Genomic DNA, 22,366 nt, shown 5'->3' with positions numbered 1-22,366 from the left:
ACCAACTGCCCTACAACTATGAGAGCTGTGAAAAACAGCAGCGTAGAAGCCACCAGAAGGGACAGAAGGGATTTCAAGCTCCCCCAAAGTCCTATTCCCAGGCATTTGTCACTCTTTAAACTGCGTGGTAGCTCCCTAAAAAGTTCCATTCTCAGAACTTGTCTTTATTTGGGCTGGCTCAGGGTTTACTATGTGTCCTGTTTATTTAAAAAAAAAAAATTAGTGGCAATTATTGACCATTACAGTTGTCTGAGGTGGTGATACCAGTTGAGGCTAACAACAGTCTGACCAAGAAACTAAGTGGGAAACCCTGGAAAAAAGATGTCAATTGGGGGACCTGAGAAAGCCCTAATCCCTTACGTCTGGCTGACCTTGAGGCTCTAGGCAAGCAGGAAGTGAAGGCTGAAGCAGAGTTGTAAAATGCTCGCTAGAGCATTGATGGCATGCTCCAACATACACATGGAGCCCCTCAGCAAGGGCTGGGAGACTCACGGTTCAACATATTTAAGGAAATCCCTGTCTAATAATTAGCTAACCACACACAGACTTTTGACCTAACCACACATAACAGAGAATATAGACTTTACAACAATTAGACCAGGTAAATCACTAAACAAGCAAACAAGGGCAGGTGGATCTGATTTCCAGAGTTGACACATTAATATTATTTGTCCAGTCTTCAACAAAAAATTACAAGAATGGCAATGAAACAGCAAAATATGGCCCACATGTCGGTGGGGGGGGGGGGAGAAGCATAAATCGGAGTAATGTGAAAGCATAACTTTTTAAATATATTGTTAAAATTAAGTTGGTTTTATTCAAACTGCATTGTTTGAAATTATTAATCGTAATCCCCAGGCCAACCATTAATAAAATAAGTTGGGACAAAAAGGTAAAAGAGAAAAGGAACTAAAAAGGTATATTAGAGGGGCACCCTGGTGGCTCATTCAGTTAAGTGTGTGACTCTTGGTTTTAGCTCAGGTCATGATCTCCAGGTTGTGAGATTGAGCCCCACATTAGTCTCTGTGCTGGGTATGGAGCCTGCTTCAGATTTTGTCTCCCTCTGCCCCTCCCCCCAACTCCCTTTCTTAAAAAAACAAGACAAAACAAAGGTATACTAGAGTAGATCAGTTTAACACAAAAGGAGGTAGTAATGGAGGAACAATAACAAAAGTCACAATACATATAGAAAAAAGTAGAATCACAGATGTAAATCTTATCTTACCTGTAATTACATTAAATGTAAATGAACTAAGTACTAATTAACAGGCAGAACTTGGCAGAATGGATTTTTATTTATTTATTTATTTATTTATTTATTTATTTTTTATTTTTTTAAGATTTTTTATTTTTATTTATCCGACAGAGATAGAGACAGCCAGCGAGAGAGGGAACACAAGCAGGGGGAGTGGGAGAGGAAGAAGCAGGCTCATAGCGGAGGAGCCTGATGTGGGGCTCGATCCCACAACGCCGGGATCATGCCCTGAGCCGAAGGCAGATGCTTAACCGCTGTGCCACCCAGGCGCCCCTGGCAGAATGGATTTTTAAAAATCATCCAACAATGTGCTGTCAACAGGAGACATACTTCAGGTTCAAAGTCAGAAATATGTTGAAGGTTAATGGAAAAAAATATACCATGCATATAGTAGTCAAAAGAGAACTAGGCCAGGGGTGTTTGGCTGACTCAGTAGAAGAGCATGTAGCTCTTGATCTTGGGGGTTGTGAGTCTGAGCCCCACACTGGGTGTAGAGATTACTGAGAGAAAGAATGAACAAATGAATGAACTAGACTGGCTATACAAATATCAGAGAAAATAGACTTTAAAAAAATGTCATTAGATATAAAGGAGGACATATTATAATCATGAAAAAGTCAATCCATCAGGAAGAAATAACAGTTATAAAGACACATGCACCTAACAGCAGAGCTTCAAAATACATGAGGGAAAAAAACCTGACACCAAAAGGAGAAATTCAACAATAATAGAGATTTTAATAACTCACTTGCAAGGATGGATACAACAGCTAGGCGGAAAATCAACAAGGATATAGAAGACTTGAAAAACATAAACCAACTGGACTAACCAACAACAGCAGGAATACACCTTATTCTCAAATGTGCATGGAATATTTTCCGGTATCATATGTAGGTAGCCTCAGTAAATGTAAAAAGACTGAAATCATACAATTTCAAAGTATGAGTTCTAACCACAGTGAAGTAAAATTAGAAATTAACAACAGAAGGCAATTTGGGAAATTCACAATTAAATGATACACTCCTAAATAAGCAGTGGGTCACAGAAGAAATCACAAGAGAAATTAGAAAATACTTTGAAGTTAATGACAATGAAATACAATGTATAAAAACTTTCACCCTGCAGCTAAAGCAGTTCTTAAGGGAAAATTTAAAGCTACATACAGCTCTCTTAAAAAGGAAGAATGATCTCAAATCAATCCTCTAACCTTCTACCTTAAGAAAGTAGAGAAAGGAGCAAACTGAGCTTGAAGCAAGCATAAGGAAGAAAATAACAAAGGTTAGAGTGTAAATAGATGACCTAGAGAACAGAAAAAAAAAAAAAAGATAAAATCAGTGACGCCAAAAGCTGGTAGTTTGACAAGATCAGAGGGCTTTGATTTTGATAAAATTGGCAAACTTTTAGCTAGATTTCACCATAATATTCCTATTACTAAAATCAGGAATTAGATGACATCAGTACTGACCTTACAGAACAGAAAGGAGTTATAAAGGAGTACTATGAACAACTGTGTGCCAACACAGTGGATAACTTAGATGAAATGGACAGATTCCTAGAAAGACACTACCAAGCTACCAGCACTGACTCAAGAAGAATTAGAAGATCCAAATAGACTTAGTACAAGAATTTGAATTAGTAACTTTAAAACTTCTCACAGAGAAAAGCCAGGGCCCAGATGGCTTGACCGGTGAATTTTACTAAATGTATAAAGCATTAACACCCATCCTACGCAAACTCTTCTAACAAATAGGAAAGGAGGGAACACTTCTCAAATCTTTCTGAAAACAGTATCCTGATAACCGAAACCAAAGACCAAAACTACAGACTAATGTACTTAGTATACATTATATGGTATACATTTATTATATTCTACAATGCACATATGCTCAGTATAAACTTAAGCAATATACATTTGAGCAAGTATGATCAAGATGCGTTTGATAGATGGACAGATTGAAAAAAATCTGAATTATGTTATGAATAATTTCTCCAATATTGGTAACATTATTCAGCATTCGGTCCAAATTGTATGATGCTCTGTTTTCAGCACATCTCAAACATTTATGTAAACCGTCTGAGAATCTTGTTAAAATGCAGACTCTGGTTTGGTGGATCTGGGTCAGGGCCTGAAATTCTATAATTCTAACCAGGTTCTTGGTGATATGGAGGGTATGGTCCATGGGCTATACTTGAGCAGCAGGGGGCTTTGGGGGTGAACATAGAGTTGTATGTTCTTTCTTTTTCATTGTAATCATTAAGGTAGAAGATCTATGACCATCTTCTCTCTGGCTTCATGAGTCACAACCAAATTCGACATTTACTCTACTTTCATTGTCTATTAAAAGTCAACCTTCTGGGACATGTTTTTGGTAAGGTATTTAAAGACTTTGTAAATATGAGCTGATTATGTTTTATAACATCCCCTTCAGGTACTTAGGAAAGATACAGATCTCTAGTTTGCTACACTCCTCACAGGCACATGGCTGTTGAATAATACCCACCTATATTCTAAAGCAAATAACATGCTTAACATGCCAACTGAAGGCTAGCCATTTAATTTTAGCTTTCATGTGTTCATGACTAGTATGTAGAAAGACCGTTGATTTTTATGTGTTGGATTTTGTGTATAGGCTAAATATTTGTGATCCCCTCCAGAATTTATATATTGAAACCTAATCCCCACTGTAAATGATTTTTGGAGGCTTGGCCTTTGGGAAGTAATTAGGTCATGAGAATTGGAGACCTCATGGGATTAGTGCCCTCATAAGAGAGGCTCCAGAGAGCTGCCTCACCCTCTTCATGTGGGGTACACAGGGATAAGAAGACTGGGAGCCAGGAAGTAGGTTCCCACCAGACACGGAATCTGCTGGCACCTTACTCTTGGACTTTCCAGACTCTGGAACTGTGAGAAGCGTCTGTTATTTATAAGCCTCCTAGTTGATGGTATTTTATTATAGCGGCCCAAACAGACTAAAGCAATTTTGTTTCCTGTCATCTTGCTAAACTGGTCAATTCTCGGAGGTTTTCTGTAGGTTCCTGTGATTTTTTACATAGACCGTCTACATAAAACTGTCATAGGGACAGTTTTATTTCTTCTTTTCCAATCTGTATGCCTTTTAATTCCTTTTCTTGCCTTATTTCTCTGGCTAGACCTTGCACTATTATGCTAAATGGTGAGGGATGCCTGGGTGGCTCAGTGGGTTAAGCATCTGCCTTCTGCTCAGGTCATGATCCTGGAGTCCCGGGGTTGAGCCCTGAGTTGGGGCTCTCCACTCAGTGGGGAGTCTGCTTTTCCCTCTGTCCCTCTCCCTGCTCTCATGCTCTCTCTCTCAAATAAATAAATGAAAAATCTTTAAAAAATTAATAAACAGCAATGGTGAGAGTGGATATCCTTCCTTTGTTTCTGAGCTTAGGAGGAAAGTATATAATCTTTCTTCATTAAGTACGGTATTAGTTGTAGGTGTTTTTTTGTAAATGTGCTTTGTCAAGTTAAGGAAGTTCCCTCTATTCCTAGTTGTGTGGAGGGGGTGGTTGTTTATCCTAAATACTTTTCTGCATCATTTATGATGGTATGATTTTTCTTCTTTAGCCTGTTAATATCATGATTACATTGTTTGATTATGGATTATTTGAAATGTCTTTTTAGTTTCCATGTATTGGGAAATTTTCATGTTGTCTTTCTCTTACTGAATTCTAATTTGATTCCATCATGGACAGAGAACATACGTGTGATTTCAGTTCTTTTGAATTTGTTGAGGTTTGTTTTATGGCCCAGGGTATGGTCTATATGAGGCTAAGCATTTAAAAACAGAGATAGGTCAGTAGTCAGTGCCATTCCGTAGTTAAAACTGTACTTAGTTGTATGAGAGCCATCAATTTTCTGCATACAAGATACTGACAGATGTAGTGTTTCTGTATTGACTGTCCTTTGAACAAAAAAATAAATGATATTCTCAATTGAGTCATGAAATTATAATTGTAACCATAACAATAATGATGGTAAAATTAATAGTACTCTTTATTGAGTCCTTATATACACTCTCCTTACTGTATTTAGAATAGAATTAAGCATTTTACATGAGTTATCTCATTCAATTCAACAGTCCAGTGCAGAACTTGTGAGGTCTGGAAGTTAAGTACCTTGCTTGAGGTGACAATACCAGCGAAGGGGTATACACTGTTTTAGCCCACATCTTACCCTTGGGCTACAAGCTTAGCTGAATGGTAGTGTTGCAGATCAGATTCAGTAAGGATTTTGGCAGGCACTTCCAGATTTAGGACACCTGGCATTTCAGGCTTGGGTTCTGATTTGAAAGGTCAGAATTTACTGACAGTATTTTGAGTAGCTTAAGGTACACATGAGACAGCCTGTCATGTGTACTGCCCAGTTGATCACCCTTGTAGCCTGATGTGACTTCCCTAATGCAGATTCCCTAGGATTTTGCTGTTTGCCCCCTCTCTTCTGTCCCAGGCACTGCATCTCACTTTCAGTACAAGTAGTGATAGCATTGTGACTTTTATCTGGGAGGGTCACTGTAAAGCTGGCCACTCGTAGTTAGTGATTCAAAATATTAGGACTATTTTCTTTGAGCTAACTCTTTGGACCTCTGCTGTTTGGTTAATTGCTTTTTGACTTAAAACATGTCACTTTTCTTTTTTAATCCAATCTTTATTGACTGCTTTAGTTCAAATAGGGCTCCAAATTACATATATCTTAGCAGGCTGTTGATTGACCTTTTTGTCCCTAGTTGGTTCCATTGTTTAACATCTTATGGCCAAAGGAAAGTCTGATTTCTTTTAGTTATTGGAGCAGAGGATATGAGTTTGGGAGAAGTGTTTGTGAAGGGTAGGAATAAAATTCTCTTTTATCCTTTCCCAGTTGAGACCTTAAAGCTCATTTAATAGCAATTAAAAACTTTTTTTTAGGTTATTGATATTACTTTCATTCTAGAATTGAGAGTTAGCATTTGAAATAAATTTTGGACTGATTGTAGTAAAAGCTTAGTATGTGCAGACCAGCCTTCCAGGTCTGTCAGGTTATTTAGAAGTGTTTCAGATTACTAACGGGGCTGAGCGTCCTAGTATCTAAGGGAAACTTTGAGGAGCAATGAGAGCAGACCATGCAGAGGTAGATGAAACAGTCCACTCTCTGCTAGGATGCCTTGGTTGGCTTTGATTAAACATGGCAGAAGAGCAGAGATGTCCTGAGAGAGGTAGGGAGGGCACTGAGTAATGGAGAGGCTTGTGTACTGAGGTGGAGAAGAACATGTACTTTTGAAAGTCACCTTCAAATCCCAGCTCCTCCACCTCCTGACTCTGTCACTTAAGGCAGGTAATCTCCTTGTGCTTTCTTGCTTTTTTTTTGGTGAAGTATGGGAATTGTAACCTTGAAAGGCAGGTAGTATTGTGAAGATCAGATGGTGTAATACTTAGTGCTGTACTTGGAACATAGGAAGCATTCAGTAATTGTAAACTTTTATTATTTTTGTCTTATGTATTAATGCTTCTTAGGGTTTCTTGTTATAATTTTTGTCCACTGATATGTACCGAGTACTCAGAATGGTGTCTAGGCATAGTAGGGATTCAATATGTGAGTAAATGAATGAATAAATGAATGATGCCATGATACTTGTAGGCACTTCATACATAGTATCCTAAGAAGTGCTGGCTGTAGATGGCAGAGATTGGAAGCAGTGGCCAGTGTAGCTCACTGACAGTAAAAGTAGAAATAATTAGAATCATAATAGGTAAGGCAGACTTAGCACATGTCAGACACAGTTCTAAGAGCTTTATGTACACTAATTTTATCCTTGTAACTACCCATTAAGATAGCTACTAGCATCATCTCCAATTTATGGATGAGCATACTGAAGCAGGGGGACTTGTTCAAGGTCACAGTCCTAGTGAGTGATGATGGTATTGGGATTTAAACTCGGGGAGTCTGATGCAGAGGGCTTTCTCAGATTCTTTTTTTTCAGAACCTGTTGTGTGCCAGGCACTGTGCTGTGCAGATGATGTGCAGGGCACCCACCCGCGTGGAGCTTACATCTAAGAGAAAGAGCCAAAACACAAATAAGAAGTAACTAATGAGTGAAGAGAGGAATTATCTGAAGAGTTGGGGGCCTGCTTTAAATGGGGGTGGGCAGGGAAGGTGCTTCTGTTGGAATGTAAGCTGAGACCTGGAGCCAGCCAGGCAAGGCATTCCAGACAGAGGGAACAGAGTTAGCAAGGGCCCTGAGGTGGGACAGTGATTGGCATGTTGGTGTAATTGTCAAGGAGATGAGAATTCTGGAGTGGAAATTACAGGTGAGTACTATGTCTTGAGGTTGCTGAGGTCATGCAGGGAGGGCCTTCTAAACATTGGTTTTCATTCTGACTACATTGGAGAACCACTAAGGGGTTAAGTCAGCCTAGGAGATATTTTGATTTAAAAACATCACTGGGTGCTGTGGGGAGGGGGTGGGGGTTGGAATAGGTGGAAGGGAACATAGAGCTACTATGATCAAAGACCAGAGAGCAGTGATAGGGAAGATGATAAAAATGGCTCACATTTTAAAGTACTTTGTACCATTGAAGCCTTTTATATTCATTAGTCCCTTCAACAACCTATGAGGTGGTTATGATTACTTGACCCATTTATAGATGAGGGAACTGAGTAAAGGCTAGTAGGTGGCATGGCATGGCTGAGGTCTGAATGTAGCCAATCTGGCTCCGGAGGCTGTGCCTTTAACCACCAGGCTCTGTTGTCTTTACAAAGTTCTTCCATCTGGGTCTCCCATGGTCCACACGTTTACGTTAGCTGCAGTGAGGAAGGAACTGCAGACCCATCTTTGGCTTCCTCCCTTGGCCTCACACTCCACCCACAATCTCCCGAGGGCTTGACAGGGTCCTCCAGAACTTGTCTTCAGCCGGGTTTCCCCCGTTTTCATCGCACAGGCATTTTGTGTCTCTGTTGCATCAGCCCTTAGGGACCACTGTCCTTGATCTGTCCCCCCCCCCCCCCCGTTATCTTAGTTGATCCACACTCATGCCACAGTGACCTTTTCTATCATGTGGCTTCCTCACTTATTATCTTGGGTTCTCGCTGGCTTGCAAGGGTATAGCTTAAACTCTGAAGCATGGGCCCTGACCCTTCACAGGGAGAGGGGTGCCAGCGAGCTGCCTCTGCTGCCCCACTGCCTTTCACTGCTTACAGCGGGGAGTGTGTGGTCAGCAGTTGGAGCGGGAGACCACTTGAGCGTTCAGCTCACGTTGTAAAGTAGTCCCTATTTGTGTATATATCAGTCTTCTGTCAGTTTAATTAGTGAGAGCTGGGGCCCTTGCAGTGGACATTGCTACTATGTATATATTTTTATGTTTTTGGGTTTTTTTGCTCACATTTATTGAGCATTTGCTACATGCTCAGCACTGAGTGCTCCCCATGGATTAGTTCATTTAAGCCTCAAAATAACACTTTGAAATACAGGTCCTGTTAACTGTATTTTACCGACTTGGAAACTGAAGTTCAAAGAGGTTAAACAATGTAAAACCATGATCACACAGCCAGTGAGAGGAAGAGTAAGGACTCGAATCCAAGTAGTGACTCCACAACTGCTCTTCATTACTGCACTGACATACTGTGAAAGAGAAATCGCTGATGTGCGTATTTGAGAATCAGACCCTGAAACATGATTTTTTTCCAGAAATGGCCTCCAGGAATGGGATCGATCGTGTGTTCAAGGGAAACCTTCTCACACCTTGAATGTTTGTATCACAAAGTGGCATACCAGTTCTAGTGGATGACTCTGTCATTAAATGACATAAAGCCACAATTATAGCCTTGACTTATGATGGCCCCACAGGGACTTTAATACTTCACTTATTATTCATCAAGTAATGTATGACATGTACTTATTTGCTGCTTCCTATTGGTCAAGTTAGGCGTTGTCAGGCACTGTCACTAGAGCAGGAAGCCAGACAAATACAGAACTTTTTCTAGTGGGAGGAGATTAAGATTCACACGGCTAGATGGATTGTTAGAAATTGGGCATGGTGCATTGTGGCAAGGCTAACAAAGGCAGTGCTCTGGGAACATGTAACAGGGCCTGCCTAGCCAAGTCTTCAGAACAGTGACCTCGAGGCTGAGAGTGAACCGAGTAAAGCAACAAGCCAGGTAAAGATGTGGAGAAGGTGGTGGTTCCAGGCACATGGAACAGCAGGTGCCTGGGTGCTGTGGCAGGGGAGAGCATGATGTGCTCCAGGAACAAATCAAAGGCCAGCAGGGCCAGCTGTGCAGAGCCAGTCGGAGGGAGGCAGGTCAAAGCTGTTCAAGGCCTCGTGGGCCAGTTTTTATCCTAAGAGCAACTGGAAGCTGCGGAAGAGTTCTGAATGCTGGTCATTACTTCACAAACACAGTGAGAACTTGCTTCTCAGGATCCTTGCTAGGGAAGGCAAGAAGTCTGCTGTCCGGCAGGACTACAGAGGTGTTTGCTTATAGCTTACCATTCATAAATCATAAATCAGTGAGCGAAGGACTGCAGTGGGATAATGAATGGTATGAGTAAGAGCACAGCAGAGAGGGCAGTGGAACTGGTTCTTATTAAATGGTGGGAGTTCCAGGAAGAAGAGGGGAAAGCTTTCCTTGCTACAGTAACTGTTCTGGCCAAAAGATAGGATTGTGGGAAGACAAGGCAGGCTCTGAGGAGGCCAGGCAGTCTTGAGACTGGAGCCGGTTGACTCAGACTGGAGAGATGGGAGAAGCCAGAGGGCTAGGGAGGGGCCTTGGTCGAGGAGAGGTTGGTCAGGGGTCCAGGCCCTGTTTTGGAGCCAGCATTGGCTTCAAGGAGAGGAGTAGTGTTATTGCTTTGTAGGTCTGTAGCTTTGGCAGTAGGGTGGGGGAGGCTGAAAAGGGAAGAAACCCTGGTTCTGTTAGGAGAGCTGGTGTGTGGAGGCCACCACCATGGGTACCTGAAGTGGGAGTGGCATGGAGGAGGCAGATTTAGGCAGTGTTTCTGGGAGAACATTGGGAATTGCTTGGGCTTGTGAGCCCCGCACATCTGGGTTCAAATGTCCACTCTTGCTACTTACTAGCTTCTAAGGTCTTGATGTCTGTGTGCCTTAGTTTCCTGAGCAATAGTGTGAGTGTATGACTCCTATCTCACAGGGTGGGGAGGGGGCTGTTCTGTGAGTATGTCTAAGGTCTCCTAGAGCTTTGCATGTACTAACTTTTTTTTTTTAAAGAATTTATAAATTAGAGAGTGTGAGCACAGGAGCAGGGGAAGGGGCAGAGGGAGAGGGAGAAGCAGACTCTCTGCTGAGCAGGGAGCCTGATGCAGGACTTGATCCCAGGACCCTAGGATCATGACCTGAGCTGAAGGCAGACACTTAACCGACTGAGCCATCCAGGCGCCCTGTATTAACTGTCTTAATCTTTCCGTCCTGTGAAGTGCCCAGTAAACTAGGTACTGTTTATCATTACCATTTGACATGTGAAGAAACCGAAGTTTGAAGAGCTTATATACTTGCCTAAGGACACACTGGATTCAAAGTAATAGGGAGTGGTCCTCTCTGTTAGCCACTCTGCTCACAATACCTGTGATAGAGAGTAACTACTGGGTAGGTGGGGGGGGGGGAGAGGTGGAGCTCTTTGAAGAGAAGACAGCTGAGACAGACCTGGCAGGGTGTGAATGTACCAGGCATTTTATGAAGAGAGAAAGGGCAGAGCCTAGCTGACAATAGCTTTCTGGGTCTAAGGAGAGAATGGAGGACAGTGTGCCTGGAGCAGAGTGAGCCAAGGAGAGAGGAGCAGGAAGGAAATAAGGGAACAGAGAGTGAGAGGGAGGTGGATGAACATCTGGCGGGGCCCTGGTGGCTATGGTAAGAAGTGAGATTTTATTCCTAGAGGAGCGGGAAGCCACTGGAGAAATGTTAATAGTAGTGATGTGATCTGCTGGAGGACTTCAAAGAATCAGTTTGGCGGCCGTGTGGAAGAGATTGCAGACCAGCTGGTAGTTGGACTTCTTCCATAGTCCATCAGAAAGGTGCTGGTGAGGGCTCTACAGCAGCAGCTTAGATGATGGAGAGAAGTGGATGGAGATTTTAGAGTAGAGCCAAGCAGACATGCTGGTGGCCTGGATGTGATGAAGGAAGTGGGGAGTCAGAGATGACATCTGGGTTTTTAGTTTGAGCAATCAAAGAGATGAATAGTCATTTACCCAAGAGAGGGAAAGTTTTGGGGGATGGGAACAGGGTAGGGTGGAAAGTGGAGCTCTCTTGGACATGCTTATTCCTTTTGAGATGTATATAAGACGTCCAGATGGCAATGTCTAGTAGGCAGTTGGATATATGAGTCTAGACAGAGCTCAGGAGCCATCTGGGCTAGAGACGGAAATGTGGGAGTCATTGGCATGTAGAAATTGGGGAGCATGGGAGAAGGGAGACAGCCAGGGTACTACAAAGGTGGAATGCTTTGCTTACAGCACACACGTTCTGTTGTTGGACTCAGTTCTCAAAATGGGGATAGTAGCACCAAAGTAACTGAATACATTCCCTCCCGTTTAGGGTCTGGTTTCAGGCAGAGAGCCTTCATTGTACATTTGCCTGTGGAGGTTTTGCTCATGTGTCTATGTGCTTAAACCCAGGCCTTCCTAGTGTGCTGGCCTGGGGTCTCCAAAGTACATGCTGGCCTAGGTGTGGGTGCTGGGCTACTTGCTAAGTGGAAGATTGGAGTGACCTGAATCCTGAAAAAGATTTAGGGCTTACACACAATAAAATCCATTCTTCAAACTATTTCAGAGTCCATGGAGCCAGGTACAATTTAAAAACGTTTCATTATTTTGAAGTATATAATGGTCTAAGTTGTATGTATACAGTGTATTTTATAAACTTTTAAAAAATTCAATAGTAACTAATTTTTATCAACTCTCTTTCATTTTTTAGTTTAGATCAATCTTTTACCTCCTTGCATTTGGGCAAGTTTTATATGTTAATTTGTAGATAGGCTGATTATAAACTTATGCTTTAAAAATATTCAGAAACATACATACTGTCTCTCACAAAAATTTCATTTTCTCTGTTGCCACAACATTCCACATTCTGTTCCTGTTGCTAAGGCCTCTGGAATGTCCCAGTGCAGAAAAAGGATATAGAAGTCTTTTTTTTTTTCTCCTGAAGACATTTTATTTAAATTATTTTGTGTCTTCTAGCTTATTTCCAAATATGGATATCTGAAAGTAAAGAATTTAGAAAGCTAAAATTAAAGTTGCTTTAGATTTTCACAACTAGAACTTGATTTCTGAGAGTAGCATGAATTGGATTTAAATGTACCATGTTTCTTTCAGTGGGTGTGTGTGTGGGGGGGCACATACCATCATATGTGCCCAGGCAGGCTTTTTAGGGAGTGTGATGTGCTGGTGAGATATTAAAAACTGAGCTCACGGAGCACACCTGAGTTTGGGTTCTGGTTATGCTTTCTTGGTGGGTGATAGTAGACAAGTTCATGTCTCTATCGGTAACATGAGGATTTTATTGTAGGATAAACCATATAAAAAGTCCTTTAGCACAGGGCCTGGTACATAGCAGTCTCTCAGTAAAGGCCAACTGTTTATCCTATTTACTGTCATCATCGATTGCAAATGATCTTAAGTTATGGAGGAAATTAAAGTTTTTACGGAAGTACAGACTCCTGGTCCCTTACAGAATGACCCCTACCTTCTTATTTTTACTAGTGTTTCTAAATCTCACAAAAGGAAGAAAGGAATCACAGCAAAAAAGAACAGTTTTTATATAAAGGTTATTGTAGCTAGTTGAATTGCCATTACTTGGAAGGATTGGTACAGTTCTTAATTTTTTGAAGTTGTTTTATTTATAAAGGGGTAGGGGGGCTAGTCCCCAGAAGTATTTGGTGTCTGTCAAGTGATACATTTTAAACAACATTGCTTAACATTGAGTGCTGTGGGAAACCACACAAAACCAGCACATTGCAGTCACCTAAATCTAAAGTGAGACCACTTAATTTAATGCTGTTTTAACTACTGTTTAATTAATAAAACTGAGTCAATTTCATTAATGAACTGTTAATTTGATATTTATAGACATTTCATACTTCACAGCTGCAAATTATGAATGCTACATTCTGTAATTCAGGTTTTCTTTCTCATTTGGTCTTGTATTGGAGGCATTTAGCAGAGGGGTATATGGAACTTAAAGGAAACTATGTATATTTTATTTTTAAAATGAAATGTCATGTCAAGAAATTGTAGCCATGGAAAATGGCTTATTACATGTTGATCATTGCATGAATATAACCTTTCCTTTTCTCCCATATGTACTATTTTTAACTCAATGTGGGCATGCTTTCAAGGAAAATAGCACATTGTTTGGTTCTTATTTTTCATTAAATTATTAAGCTTAGTCACGGAAGTCAGTAGTCTACTAGAAGCTTCTTGCATTATCTAATCAGTTTATCAAAGGTGTTCAGCGCTGACATTCCAACTTAATGGAGGTGGAAACTGGAAGGAATTTCTAGAAATCACGTTCTTCTGATCTTCAAGGGACCAGATCCAAGCCATTGTTGTGAGTCAGAATGGAATCCCAGCTACTGACGTAGACAGAGTACTTCATCTCTCTGTGAATCAGTTTCCTCCTTTTTAGAGTGGGGTTGTAATGGTATGTACCTAGGTGGTTGTGAGAGAAGAATGAGATCATATAGCACCTAGAAACTGCTCAGTGCTGCCCCTGCATCCCAAAATCTTGTTGGTCCTTGGTATGTTTCAGATTTATAGCTAGTGATCTGTGCAATTCAGTGTAATAGAAGCTGTTTAAGAAAATCTGAGTTATATCCATGTGTAATATTAGATCAGTAATTTGATGCTTTGAGGCTATGATCACTTTACATCTCCTCAGGGCATTTTCTTTTTCCTTTAAAACTACCATGATCCACCCAAGCTGGAGAAAGTGTGAAATTAGATCTCACAGGAAAGAAAACAGATGCTAATTAGTTTTAGATCTTTTTTCCCCCTTTAAACTTGGTATTTGGTCTACTGAACTATTTGTCCAATTGAAATTTGCTAATTATCCATTCAGTGCAGATAGTCTAAATAGTGTACAATACTTAAAATCAGCGGTTGTCTTTTTTTTTTTTTTTTTTTTAAGTAATCCCTTTGCCCAATGTGGGGCTTGAACTCACCACCCAGAGATCAAGAGTCCCATGCTGTACTGACTCAGCCAGCCAGGCACCCCTAAAATCACCAATTTTGAAATATTTAAGAGATTAGATTCTGGATCTGAAATGTTAGTACTGTTCCCTCCCTAGATTATTGTTAATTAGTAATTATCCATGGCTAGGACCTTTTAGTTAACCACATATTACCAAATATCAAGTCACTTTCAGTTTTTGTGTATATACAGATAGTTTAGTGTTACATCTGTGTTTTAATTAACTTCTTAACCATAAAAAAATCTAACTTGTATCTTGCCCTGTTCTAGTAACTGAGCTGAGATTAATGTATGAAATGTGGTGTTTGTACCAAAGTTCCATGTGTTCAGGAGCATCAGTATGTGAGCAAAATGACTAGAGGTTCTTATGACCTGAAAAAAGAGTATAAAAATAATCTTCTTTGTATTACATACTGACCAAACTGGCAATTTTACTCTTCAGTGAAACCTCTGCTTCCTTTCTTAACTGTTCCATAGAACTCAGAGACCAGATGGCTGGAATAGAATGCATAGTTAAACAAATAAAACCATTAGATGATACAGCTTTCTGAATTGCTAAGCATTTTATGTGGTTGCAGATTCTTACCCCTAACCCTTGGTGGAGTTCATCTAAAGTTGCTTTATTGTGCGAGTGTATTCATTGTTTGCATTTTAATAGATTTGTCTGTTTTACCTCATACTGATGATTTTTGGTGCCTTTTTATTTTAATCCTCTAAACAGTGTTTCTGTAAGCCTGATTTGATTTCTCTCTTGGTGCCACATCAGTTACTTTTAAATGTTACTGGAGTAACATTTGAACTGGTATACTTTATCTTAAGGCAGCTCCTTTAGAAAGTATTGCTAGCCTAAATGGTTTCGTATTAATCAGAACCAGATGAGTGAGTGATGCTCTCTTTCTTTGTTGCAGACATGCCAATATTTGGTCTGTGTCCAGCCCATGATGATTTCTACTTGGTGGTGTGTAACGACTGTAATCAGGTTGTCAAACCGCAGGCATTTCAATCACATTACGGTAAGTGCTTAACCATTTAAAAATCATTATTAGAGGGTAAAAGGTAAAGCAGGATTAAACTGAGGGCCAGTGACAGCATGGATAGGATATAATATCCCTCCCTCTGTCAGGAGGTAGGCTTTCTAATTCATCGAATGGGTTAATGCCTATCAGATGTTGGGTATTTTCTGAATTTTATTGAAAGTGATGTGTATTTTCTAATTTATTGAAATTGGACAAGGAAAAATGTATTTCATAAAATCTCTTGAAATATTGAGTCAGTATAGTGAAAGGTTTATTTCCTTCTAGACCTCATGATTGTGAATTTAGTGGATGGTAAAATTATATATATGCAGTGTGGATATATGTCTTTTTTTTAAAGGAAATGTGATTTTGAAATTTCCAAGTTCAGTAGTTCTAAATCCAGCTTGACATGATGTTCTAATTTGTGAATATGATGAAGCTATCACACCTTCTCCATTAAAATGCATATGTACTTAGAAATGAAGCATTGTGTCTTTAGGGATTTCATGAACCCCTGAGCCCTCCCTGGTCTTCTAGGCTCCACGCCTGTTGTCTGGGTGTTTAATCATGGAAGAATCCATATAAGATGGTTTTGCATTGTCATAATGCCACCTAAAAACATAGTTTGATATGGGTTCAATAACAGCTCAGAAGAAACACCTTGTTTCAGGCATGGGTGTGTATAGTATCCTTATTTATTTCCTTGGAGTTTACTATCTAGCTTAAGAGACAGGCAAAACTAACTAGACATGCTTTTTAAACAACTGTGAGTTGTTTCCTCATTGTCCTCAGTACTCCAGATGGAAGCTGGAGACAGAATAACAATGGGATCCTTCTATAGATAGAGTGTTTAAGCAAAGCTTCTAAAGACCCTGGTGACCCGAGCTATAAGTGATGGGATGGAGCCACCCATGTGGCAGGCTGGAATAAGAGCATTCTTAAACAGAGAGAGGGGCTGGCGCACGGCTGCCCACCGTAAGTGGAGGGTAGTTAGTGAAGGGAAGTAGAGACTAGAGAGGTCTGCCCTTGTGGGCAGGGACCCTGATTGTGCACAGCCTTGAAAGCCACAGTAAGAAGCTTGGCGGCATTGTAGGACTTATATATAAGGACATAATATATAAGAAAGTGGCGCAGGCCCACCTCACTGGTGAATTTGCTGAGAATAAATGGCAGGAGAAGGTTAGAAGCAGGGAAAAGCATTCAAAGGGAAGACATGATAACAGACTAAAGGCTAAGGTGGGGCACTAGAGCTGCATTTTAAGGCTAAAACTTTGAGATGCATTTTAAGGCTAAAACTTACAAGGCTTGCTGTTGGGACAACAGTTGTTTTAAGAGTCACGCCGTCATATCAACATGCCACCATGTTTTCCTAAAGGAATAGATTTTATAACCAGAAAAAGGTTTTTTGAGTTTCTGATTCTGAGTAAAGCCTTGGGGTAGGCTCTAGAGTGAGTACAGAGGTGAATAAGATATTGTCTTGCTGATTAAGAGTCATAATGGTTACTATTAGAAAAGGCAGTTAATCAGTTGCCAAATATTTTGGAGTTCAGGATTTTGAAGCCAAACTAGATTGGATTTAAATTTAAGCTTGCAAGATCCGTAGTTGGTCATTTGGCCTGGGCAAGTTTTCCAACCCCAGCTTCCTTTGTTACAATGTCAGAATGGTAATAGCAACCTCATAGGTTCTCAGTGACCATAAATGAAACAACATGGTAAAGCGCCTCATACAGTGCCTGACACATAATAGGTATGAGAGAGAGGGAGAGAAAAGTACAGCTGTGGATACAGGAAGGTTGTGTCGAACGTCAAAAAACAGTCCAGGGTCTTAAGAATAAGGAGGAACACAAATTGCTTCTTGATGAAAAGGCTTCTTAGAGAACATTGCCTTCGGGTTAGGCGATTCTGAAGAGTAGAATGGATCTGTTGTCCCATGTGCAGATGTTTTCCTTCTGTTTTTAGGTATGTAATACATGTCCATTGTGGAAGATGCAGAAAATACTTTTTAAAAATCATTTATAATCCCCTAAAATGGGAAGTGTTTTGATGGCGATAGATAGGGCTACCATATATAAAACTTAACAGTTTGTGTGAGGAACAGCCATGTTTGGTGGCCCTAGGTTGGCAGGAGCGATGATGTGAGCAAGCACAGAGGCAGGAAATTCCACGCTGTCTGGAATGGACTGCATGGAGTCTCCATTGGCCAGGGCTGATGTTCCCACACGTGGATGAGCAGTGTGCCGAGATAGACTGGGACTAGCTCTCAGAGCCTCAGTGCCCATTTGACGCCCCTGGCCTTGATGTGTCAGTGGGGACCTGCTGTAGGTTTCTTAGGCCCAGAGTAATGACTTAGTGGTCCTCCAGAGAGGATTGGTGGGGTCGGAGTGGATCAAAAGGGAGTGAGAGGGCAAATGGCAGTGTGAAAACAGCTGCAGCTTGGGGCAAAGCCCACTGAAAAGGTGTTACCTCTTCCAGGACTCCCTTAGGCGGAAAGGGGCCCTTTTGGTCCCCTCTTCCACAGCCCTTCACATAGTTGTTCCAGCACATCTTTTGGAGATGATTTTCTTTCTCTCACTCTCTTTATGAATGTCAGTATATTGGCGGCAAGGGTGAGGGAGTCCCATAAAATTACATTTTTACCCTTTTTCTCTGCTAGTACCTAGTCTACTCAGTATCTTCTAATAAGATAACTTGTTGAAGGAGAAAGGAATGGTGGTCACTTCAAACATGTGAATGAGAAGATGTGAATGCAAGATTCACATACTCACAGGCCTTCTGTGGTTACACCAGGCCTGGGATGGGACTGACAAAGCCACTGTGTGGGGTAGGGGGGGCCTTGGTCCCTCTAGTGGCAAGGGAAATATTAAAGCTTTAATAGAGAAGAGTCCCTAGCAGAAAGATGGGGCCCAAGTGTTCTGAGAGAGGTTTTGGTCTGGGAAATGTTGAAGGACTTCCTCTGAAGGCTGATGGCAAACAAACAGGAGGTTTGGACATGAGTAGGTGTGATGGGTTGGGTGCAACTGCATGAAGTCGAGGGAGGCACCATGTGATGACCCTGGAGAGATTTGGGACCGACACACCACTCACCTGGAGAGAAGGAGCGGGGGGCAGGGGGTCTCCAGTACCAAGAAGCATTCCCAGTGCTGCCAGGGTCTCTTCTATCCTTGGGGATAAGGGTTATAACAGGAAAAGGTTTTCTTTGGAACCCATGTGTTTTTTTGTTGTAATTCCCAAAGGCCCATTTTTACATGTTGTTTTCAAAATCAAAATCCTTCTCAGTGGCCATTATAGTCTATTTATTAGGTATTACAAAGAATCCTTACCTGCCAATGGAGGGATTCTCTTTTCTTATCTCTGCATGGAATTGGTGAAAATGTGTGGGCAGTCTTCTGTGAATTAATGTATTACTGATGATCTATCTGTGACTTTTATGAACAAGTGAGCAGTTGCTGCAAAATCCAACAGGCAGTTCCTTTAAAACCACTGCTGCCAGGACAGAGAAGGAAGCCACAGTAGCGACAAGGCTTGTAAATCGGTTCGTGTTGGTGGTAATGTTACTGTGAATTGTTGAGCAGCTAATTACCAAGAGTTGTAAGAGATAATACACTTTTTTGCTAGCTGAACTGCCTTTTTGTGAGCTAACGATTAACCAGGATTTCCATGTGAGCAATGATGTTGATTGATGGTAGTGTCGTTTTGGCATTCCCAGTTTCTCATAGGTCTATTTGCTTTCATTGTATAGATTGCTTTTTTTTCTTGGACCACTGTGTAGTAATATCATACTTTCTTGATGGTGTTTTAATGTTTTGAAGTAGTCCAGGATACTTCATATTTTCCTTTAGTTACTCGGTTTTTTTGAGAGCAAGATGTTCCTTACTGTTAATTTCAAATTTAAAAGTATAATTTGAGTCGTTGGATCCCAAACCTGCTGTGCATCTAAATCAGAGAGGAGCTTTCTAAATGGGCAGCTTCCCAAGGATCATTCCGATCGATGGGAATCTCTGGATGGGACCTAGCAGTCTACATTCTAAACCACTCTGGAGACTGATTCTGACCCACAGGCTGGCCGGATGTACTGATCGCAGCAGATCCCTCCACTCTGTCAGGGTTGTTGCTTTGTATTGCTGGTGCTTGGCACAGTGACTGACGTAGATTGGCACTCACAAATTTGTTGAGTCTAGCAAGGATGGCACGAGAGGAGGCTCTTGTTTTTTTAAACTGATTTTTAACTTTTTATTACATGCTGGAAATGTCCTGTTAATTGCCTCTAAAACCTTGGGTATGGAGGAGGGCTGAGACGGTGACGTTCCTTAGGGCCAGAAGCACGCTTCTTTGATGTTGTTTACCAACGTGGGAATCTCAGTAATAAATGTGTTGGTCCTAAACTGGCTATTGAAGAGCATAAAATGTGTAGTCCTATTTACAGACATTGGCTGTGGATCTGAACAGGTTGCATTAGCTGTTGATTTGTGGGGTACCTTTGGGATTCCATTTTGGAAGAGCTTCCCAAGTGACTCTGACACGCGGTGTGCTTGTGCTGCCCTTTGCTGCTTCTCTTTGAGTTTGCTTATGCAGAATACCTTAATTCCTCTCAACCTGTCTTTTAGGCAGACATGAGGTGATCTTACCTAGGTGCTATAAGTGAATGCTGTTAATTCGACTTGGACAGGTGCTACATTTAGAATCTCTAATAAATTGAAATCCTGCTTGAATGTCAGCTGTTCAAGTATTTTGCCCCAGGTTAGTTAAGTTGACCCATTTGTTCACCTTTTGGCTCAGTGCTGAGTCCCTGAGCAAGGCCTCGTAGTCACGTGTACCTCTGCCACCTTTCCTCCATCATTTGGGTTCTCTATGTATGATTTGCTTACATAATTCCACTTAATATTGTTCTTTAAATCAAACCACTTCTATTTAAATAAATCCTTTACAAAGAAAACCTTACCAGAATCATCAACAGGAAGACTGGTGTTGTTTGCCATAGATGCTAAGTGTAAAAGTAAATAAAGTGAAGAGATGATTAAATTCTTTGTTGATGTTCTTGCCAGTGCTAGCTCTGAGCCCTGAGGCCTGCTCCCTTTGTGGAAAAGGAGACTAGCACATTTTAGGCAAGTGTTATCCACCCGGTAGTGTGATGTTTGTTATCAGAAGAATTGAAAGAGATTTAGAAAAGGAGTAAGTTGTCACTTGAGATTTAATGTTGTTAATGATGGAGAGTGATCCGTACTCCATGTTTTAGGAAACACCGGCTCAAGCTATTGGATTTGGTTTCCTCTCATGTTTAAGGAGCTGTGCACTGAGGCCAACCCTAGCCCTAGGAAGTTATCATGCTTCGAAGCAGATTCTCAAGTCGCATTTTGATCTGCAAAAAGATCACAAAGGACAGATACCCTGGGTCTTTTATCAGTTGGTATTATGTATTGGTTATGTACTGAGCCCCTGCCAGTCACCATGAGTGGCATGCGAGCCTGGTCTTCAGTGTAAAACATACTTCCACTCTGAGACCTCTTTTTATAGATGGGGGGGTGGGGGTGGGTGGAATATTGTAAGTCTGGCTTTTTCTTAACTTTGTGAAAGTAGCGTTAGCAGAAACACTGCTGTGATCTTACAGTTTTCTCTGCTTGGAGATATTACGATCCTGCAAAATTAACAGCCGCACACATTGCTTGGATTTAATGTTCCTTGAAGTGCACTGAGGTGGTTTGGATTCTTTTAGATGCCAGCATATATTATATTTTTCAAAAATGTAATTTTCATCAGAAGATGAGTAAACAGAAATTACTCATACTTTTTTGAGCTAATTAAATTGGTTTCAAAGAATGTTAGTGTACGAGTAGAATGAGTCTTAATCTGTGAGAGCCGATGGGCTGGTTCTGGCATAAATGCTGATTCCCATTGTTGACAGCATTTCACATGGTTGTGACCAGTGATTGCTATCATTTGATTGAATTAATCTGCATCACAAAGCAGAGGTTTTGCTGTTTAATAAAGAACACCCTTCCCCTTTCGCCATCTGGTTGAAAGTAACAATTTCAGGTATTTTGAATGAGTTATTTTATTTGGTTATTAAGTAACTTTGTTTTTGGATAAAGAAAAAGAAAAATGTTTCTTTGTTCTGTCCAATGTGCTGGCTAAATTTGGCCACTGCATTTTTATAATCTGGGCCTTTTTCTACTTTGAAACTTTTAGCGATAGTTAATCTTTTCAGGATTGCCGTTCATCTAAAAGTCCACAGACTAGTGATGATTTTTAATAGTATTTGGTGATTCACAAAGCATTGTTGAATGTATTGTCTCATTTCCTGTTCTTAGTAACCCACTGAGTGGGTAGTTGTATTCCCAGTTTACAAATAAAACTCCTAAGTTAAATTTCTTTTACGTGGGTAAAATGTACCAGGCCAGGTTTTCTGGCGACTCATATCTATTTCTCTTGCATGTAATAAGGATGTATAGAGTTAAAAGAAAATCTAGGGAAGATGTAATGAATTCCACATATCACAAAACTATCATTAGTGACAGATGTCCTAGCTCAGGTAGAACTTGAAAGTTGGCGTAGAGTAGCTGGGTCAGCATTGTAAACCCATTACCTCAGAGAGAACATTCAGTAATTCGAAGATGTAATGGTAGTAGGTAGATAATTGATTTTGCATAGTTGTTGGACTTCTCTTCGGCCTGTTCTCCTACTCTATTTAACCCTAAATCCTAGTAGTCCAAAGCCAAGCTCCTCCTCTTTTTGTTGCAGCCCCATAACATTCTATAGCTTCTTTAGAGAATTGGTTGGCATGTTTATTTCTGCAGGCTCTGTTGCAGAGCCAAACATACTTCAGTCTTCTGCTTCTGAGACATAGGCCGGGCCTTTCTCCAGCAGTCATGGCCGAGTCAGGGAAGGGACCTAACCAGAGCACGCA

The 22,366-nt window shown here is 40.9% G+C and overlaps 1 protein-coding gene across 12 annotated transcripts in view; it reads left to right on the top strand.

Annotated features, from left to right (window-relative positions):
- ATXN7 (ataxin 7) overlaps positions 1–22,366 on the top strand; it is a 147,882-nt gene that overhangs the window by 71,194 nt on the left and 54,322 nt on the right. For all 12 annotated transcript variants that reach the window (XR_015726657.1, XR_015726656.1, XR_015726654.1 and 9 more), the window contains one exon: positions 15,358–15,462. Coding sequence is in view for 7 of the 12 variants with exons in the window: in XM_045807526.2 (XP_045663482.1) it covers positions 15,358–15,462 (105 nt within the window). In the remaining 5 variants the exon portion in view is untranslated. The remainder of the gene's footprint in view (positions 1–15,357; positions 15,463–22,366) is intronic.

This window comes from Ursus americanus, chromosome 14, assembly GCF_024610735.1.
Source record: "Ursus americanus isolate L20-20 chromosome 14, mUrsAme1.1.p, whole genome shotgun sequence".
NCBI lineage: Eukaryota > Metazoa > Chordata > Mammalia > Carnivora > Ursidae > Ursus > Ursus americanus.
This window is presented reverse-complemented; position numbering and strand designations above follow the sequence as displayed.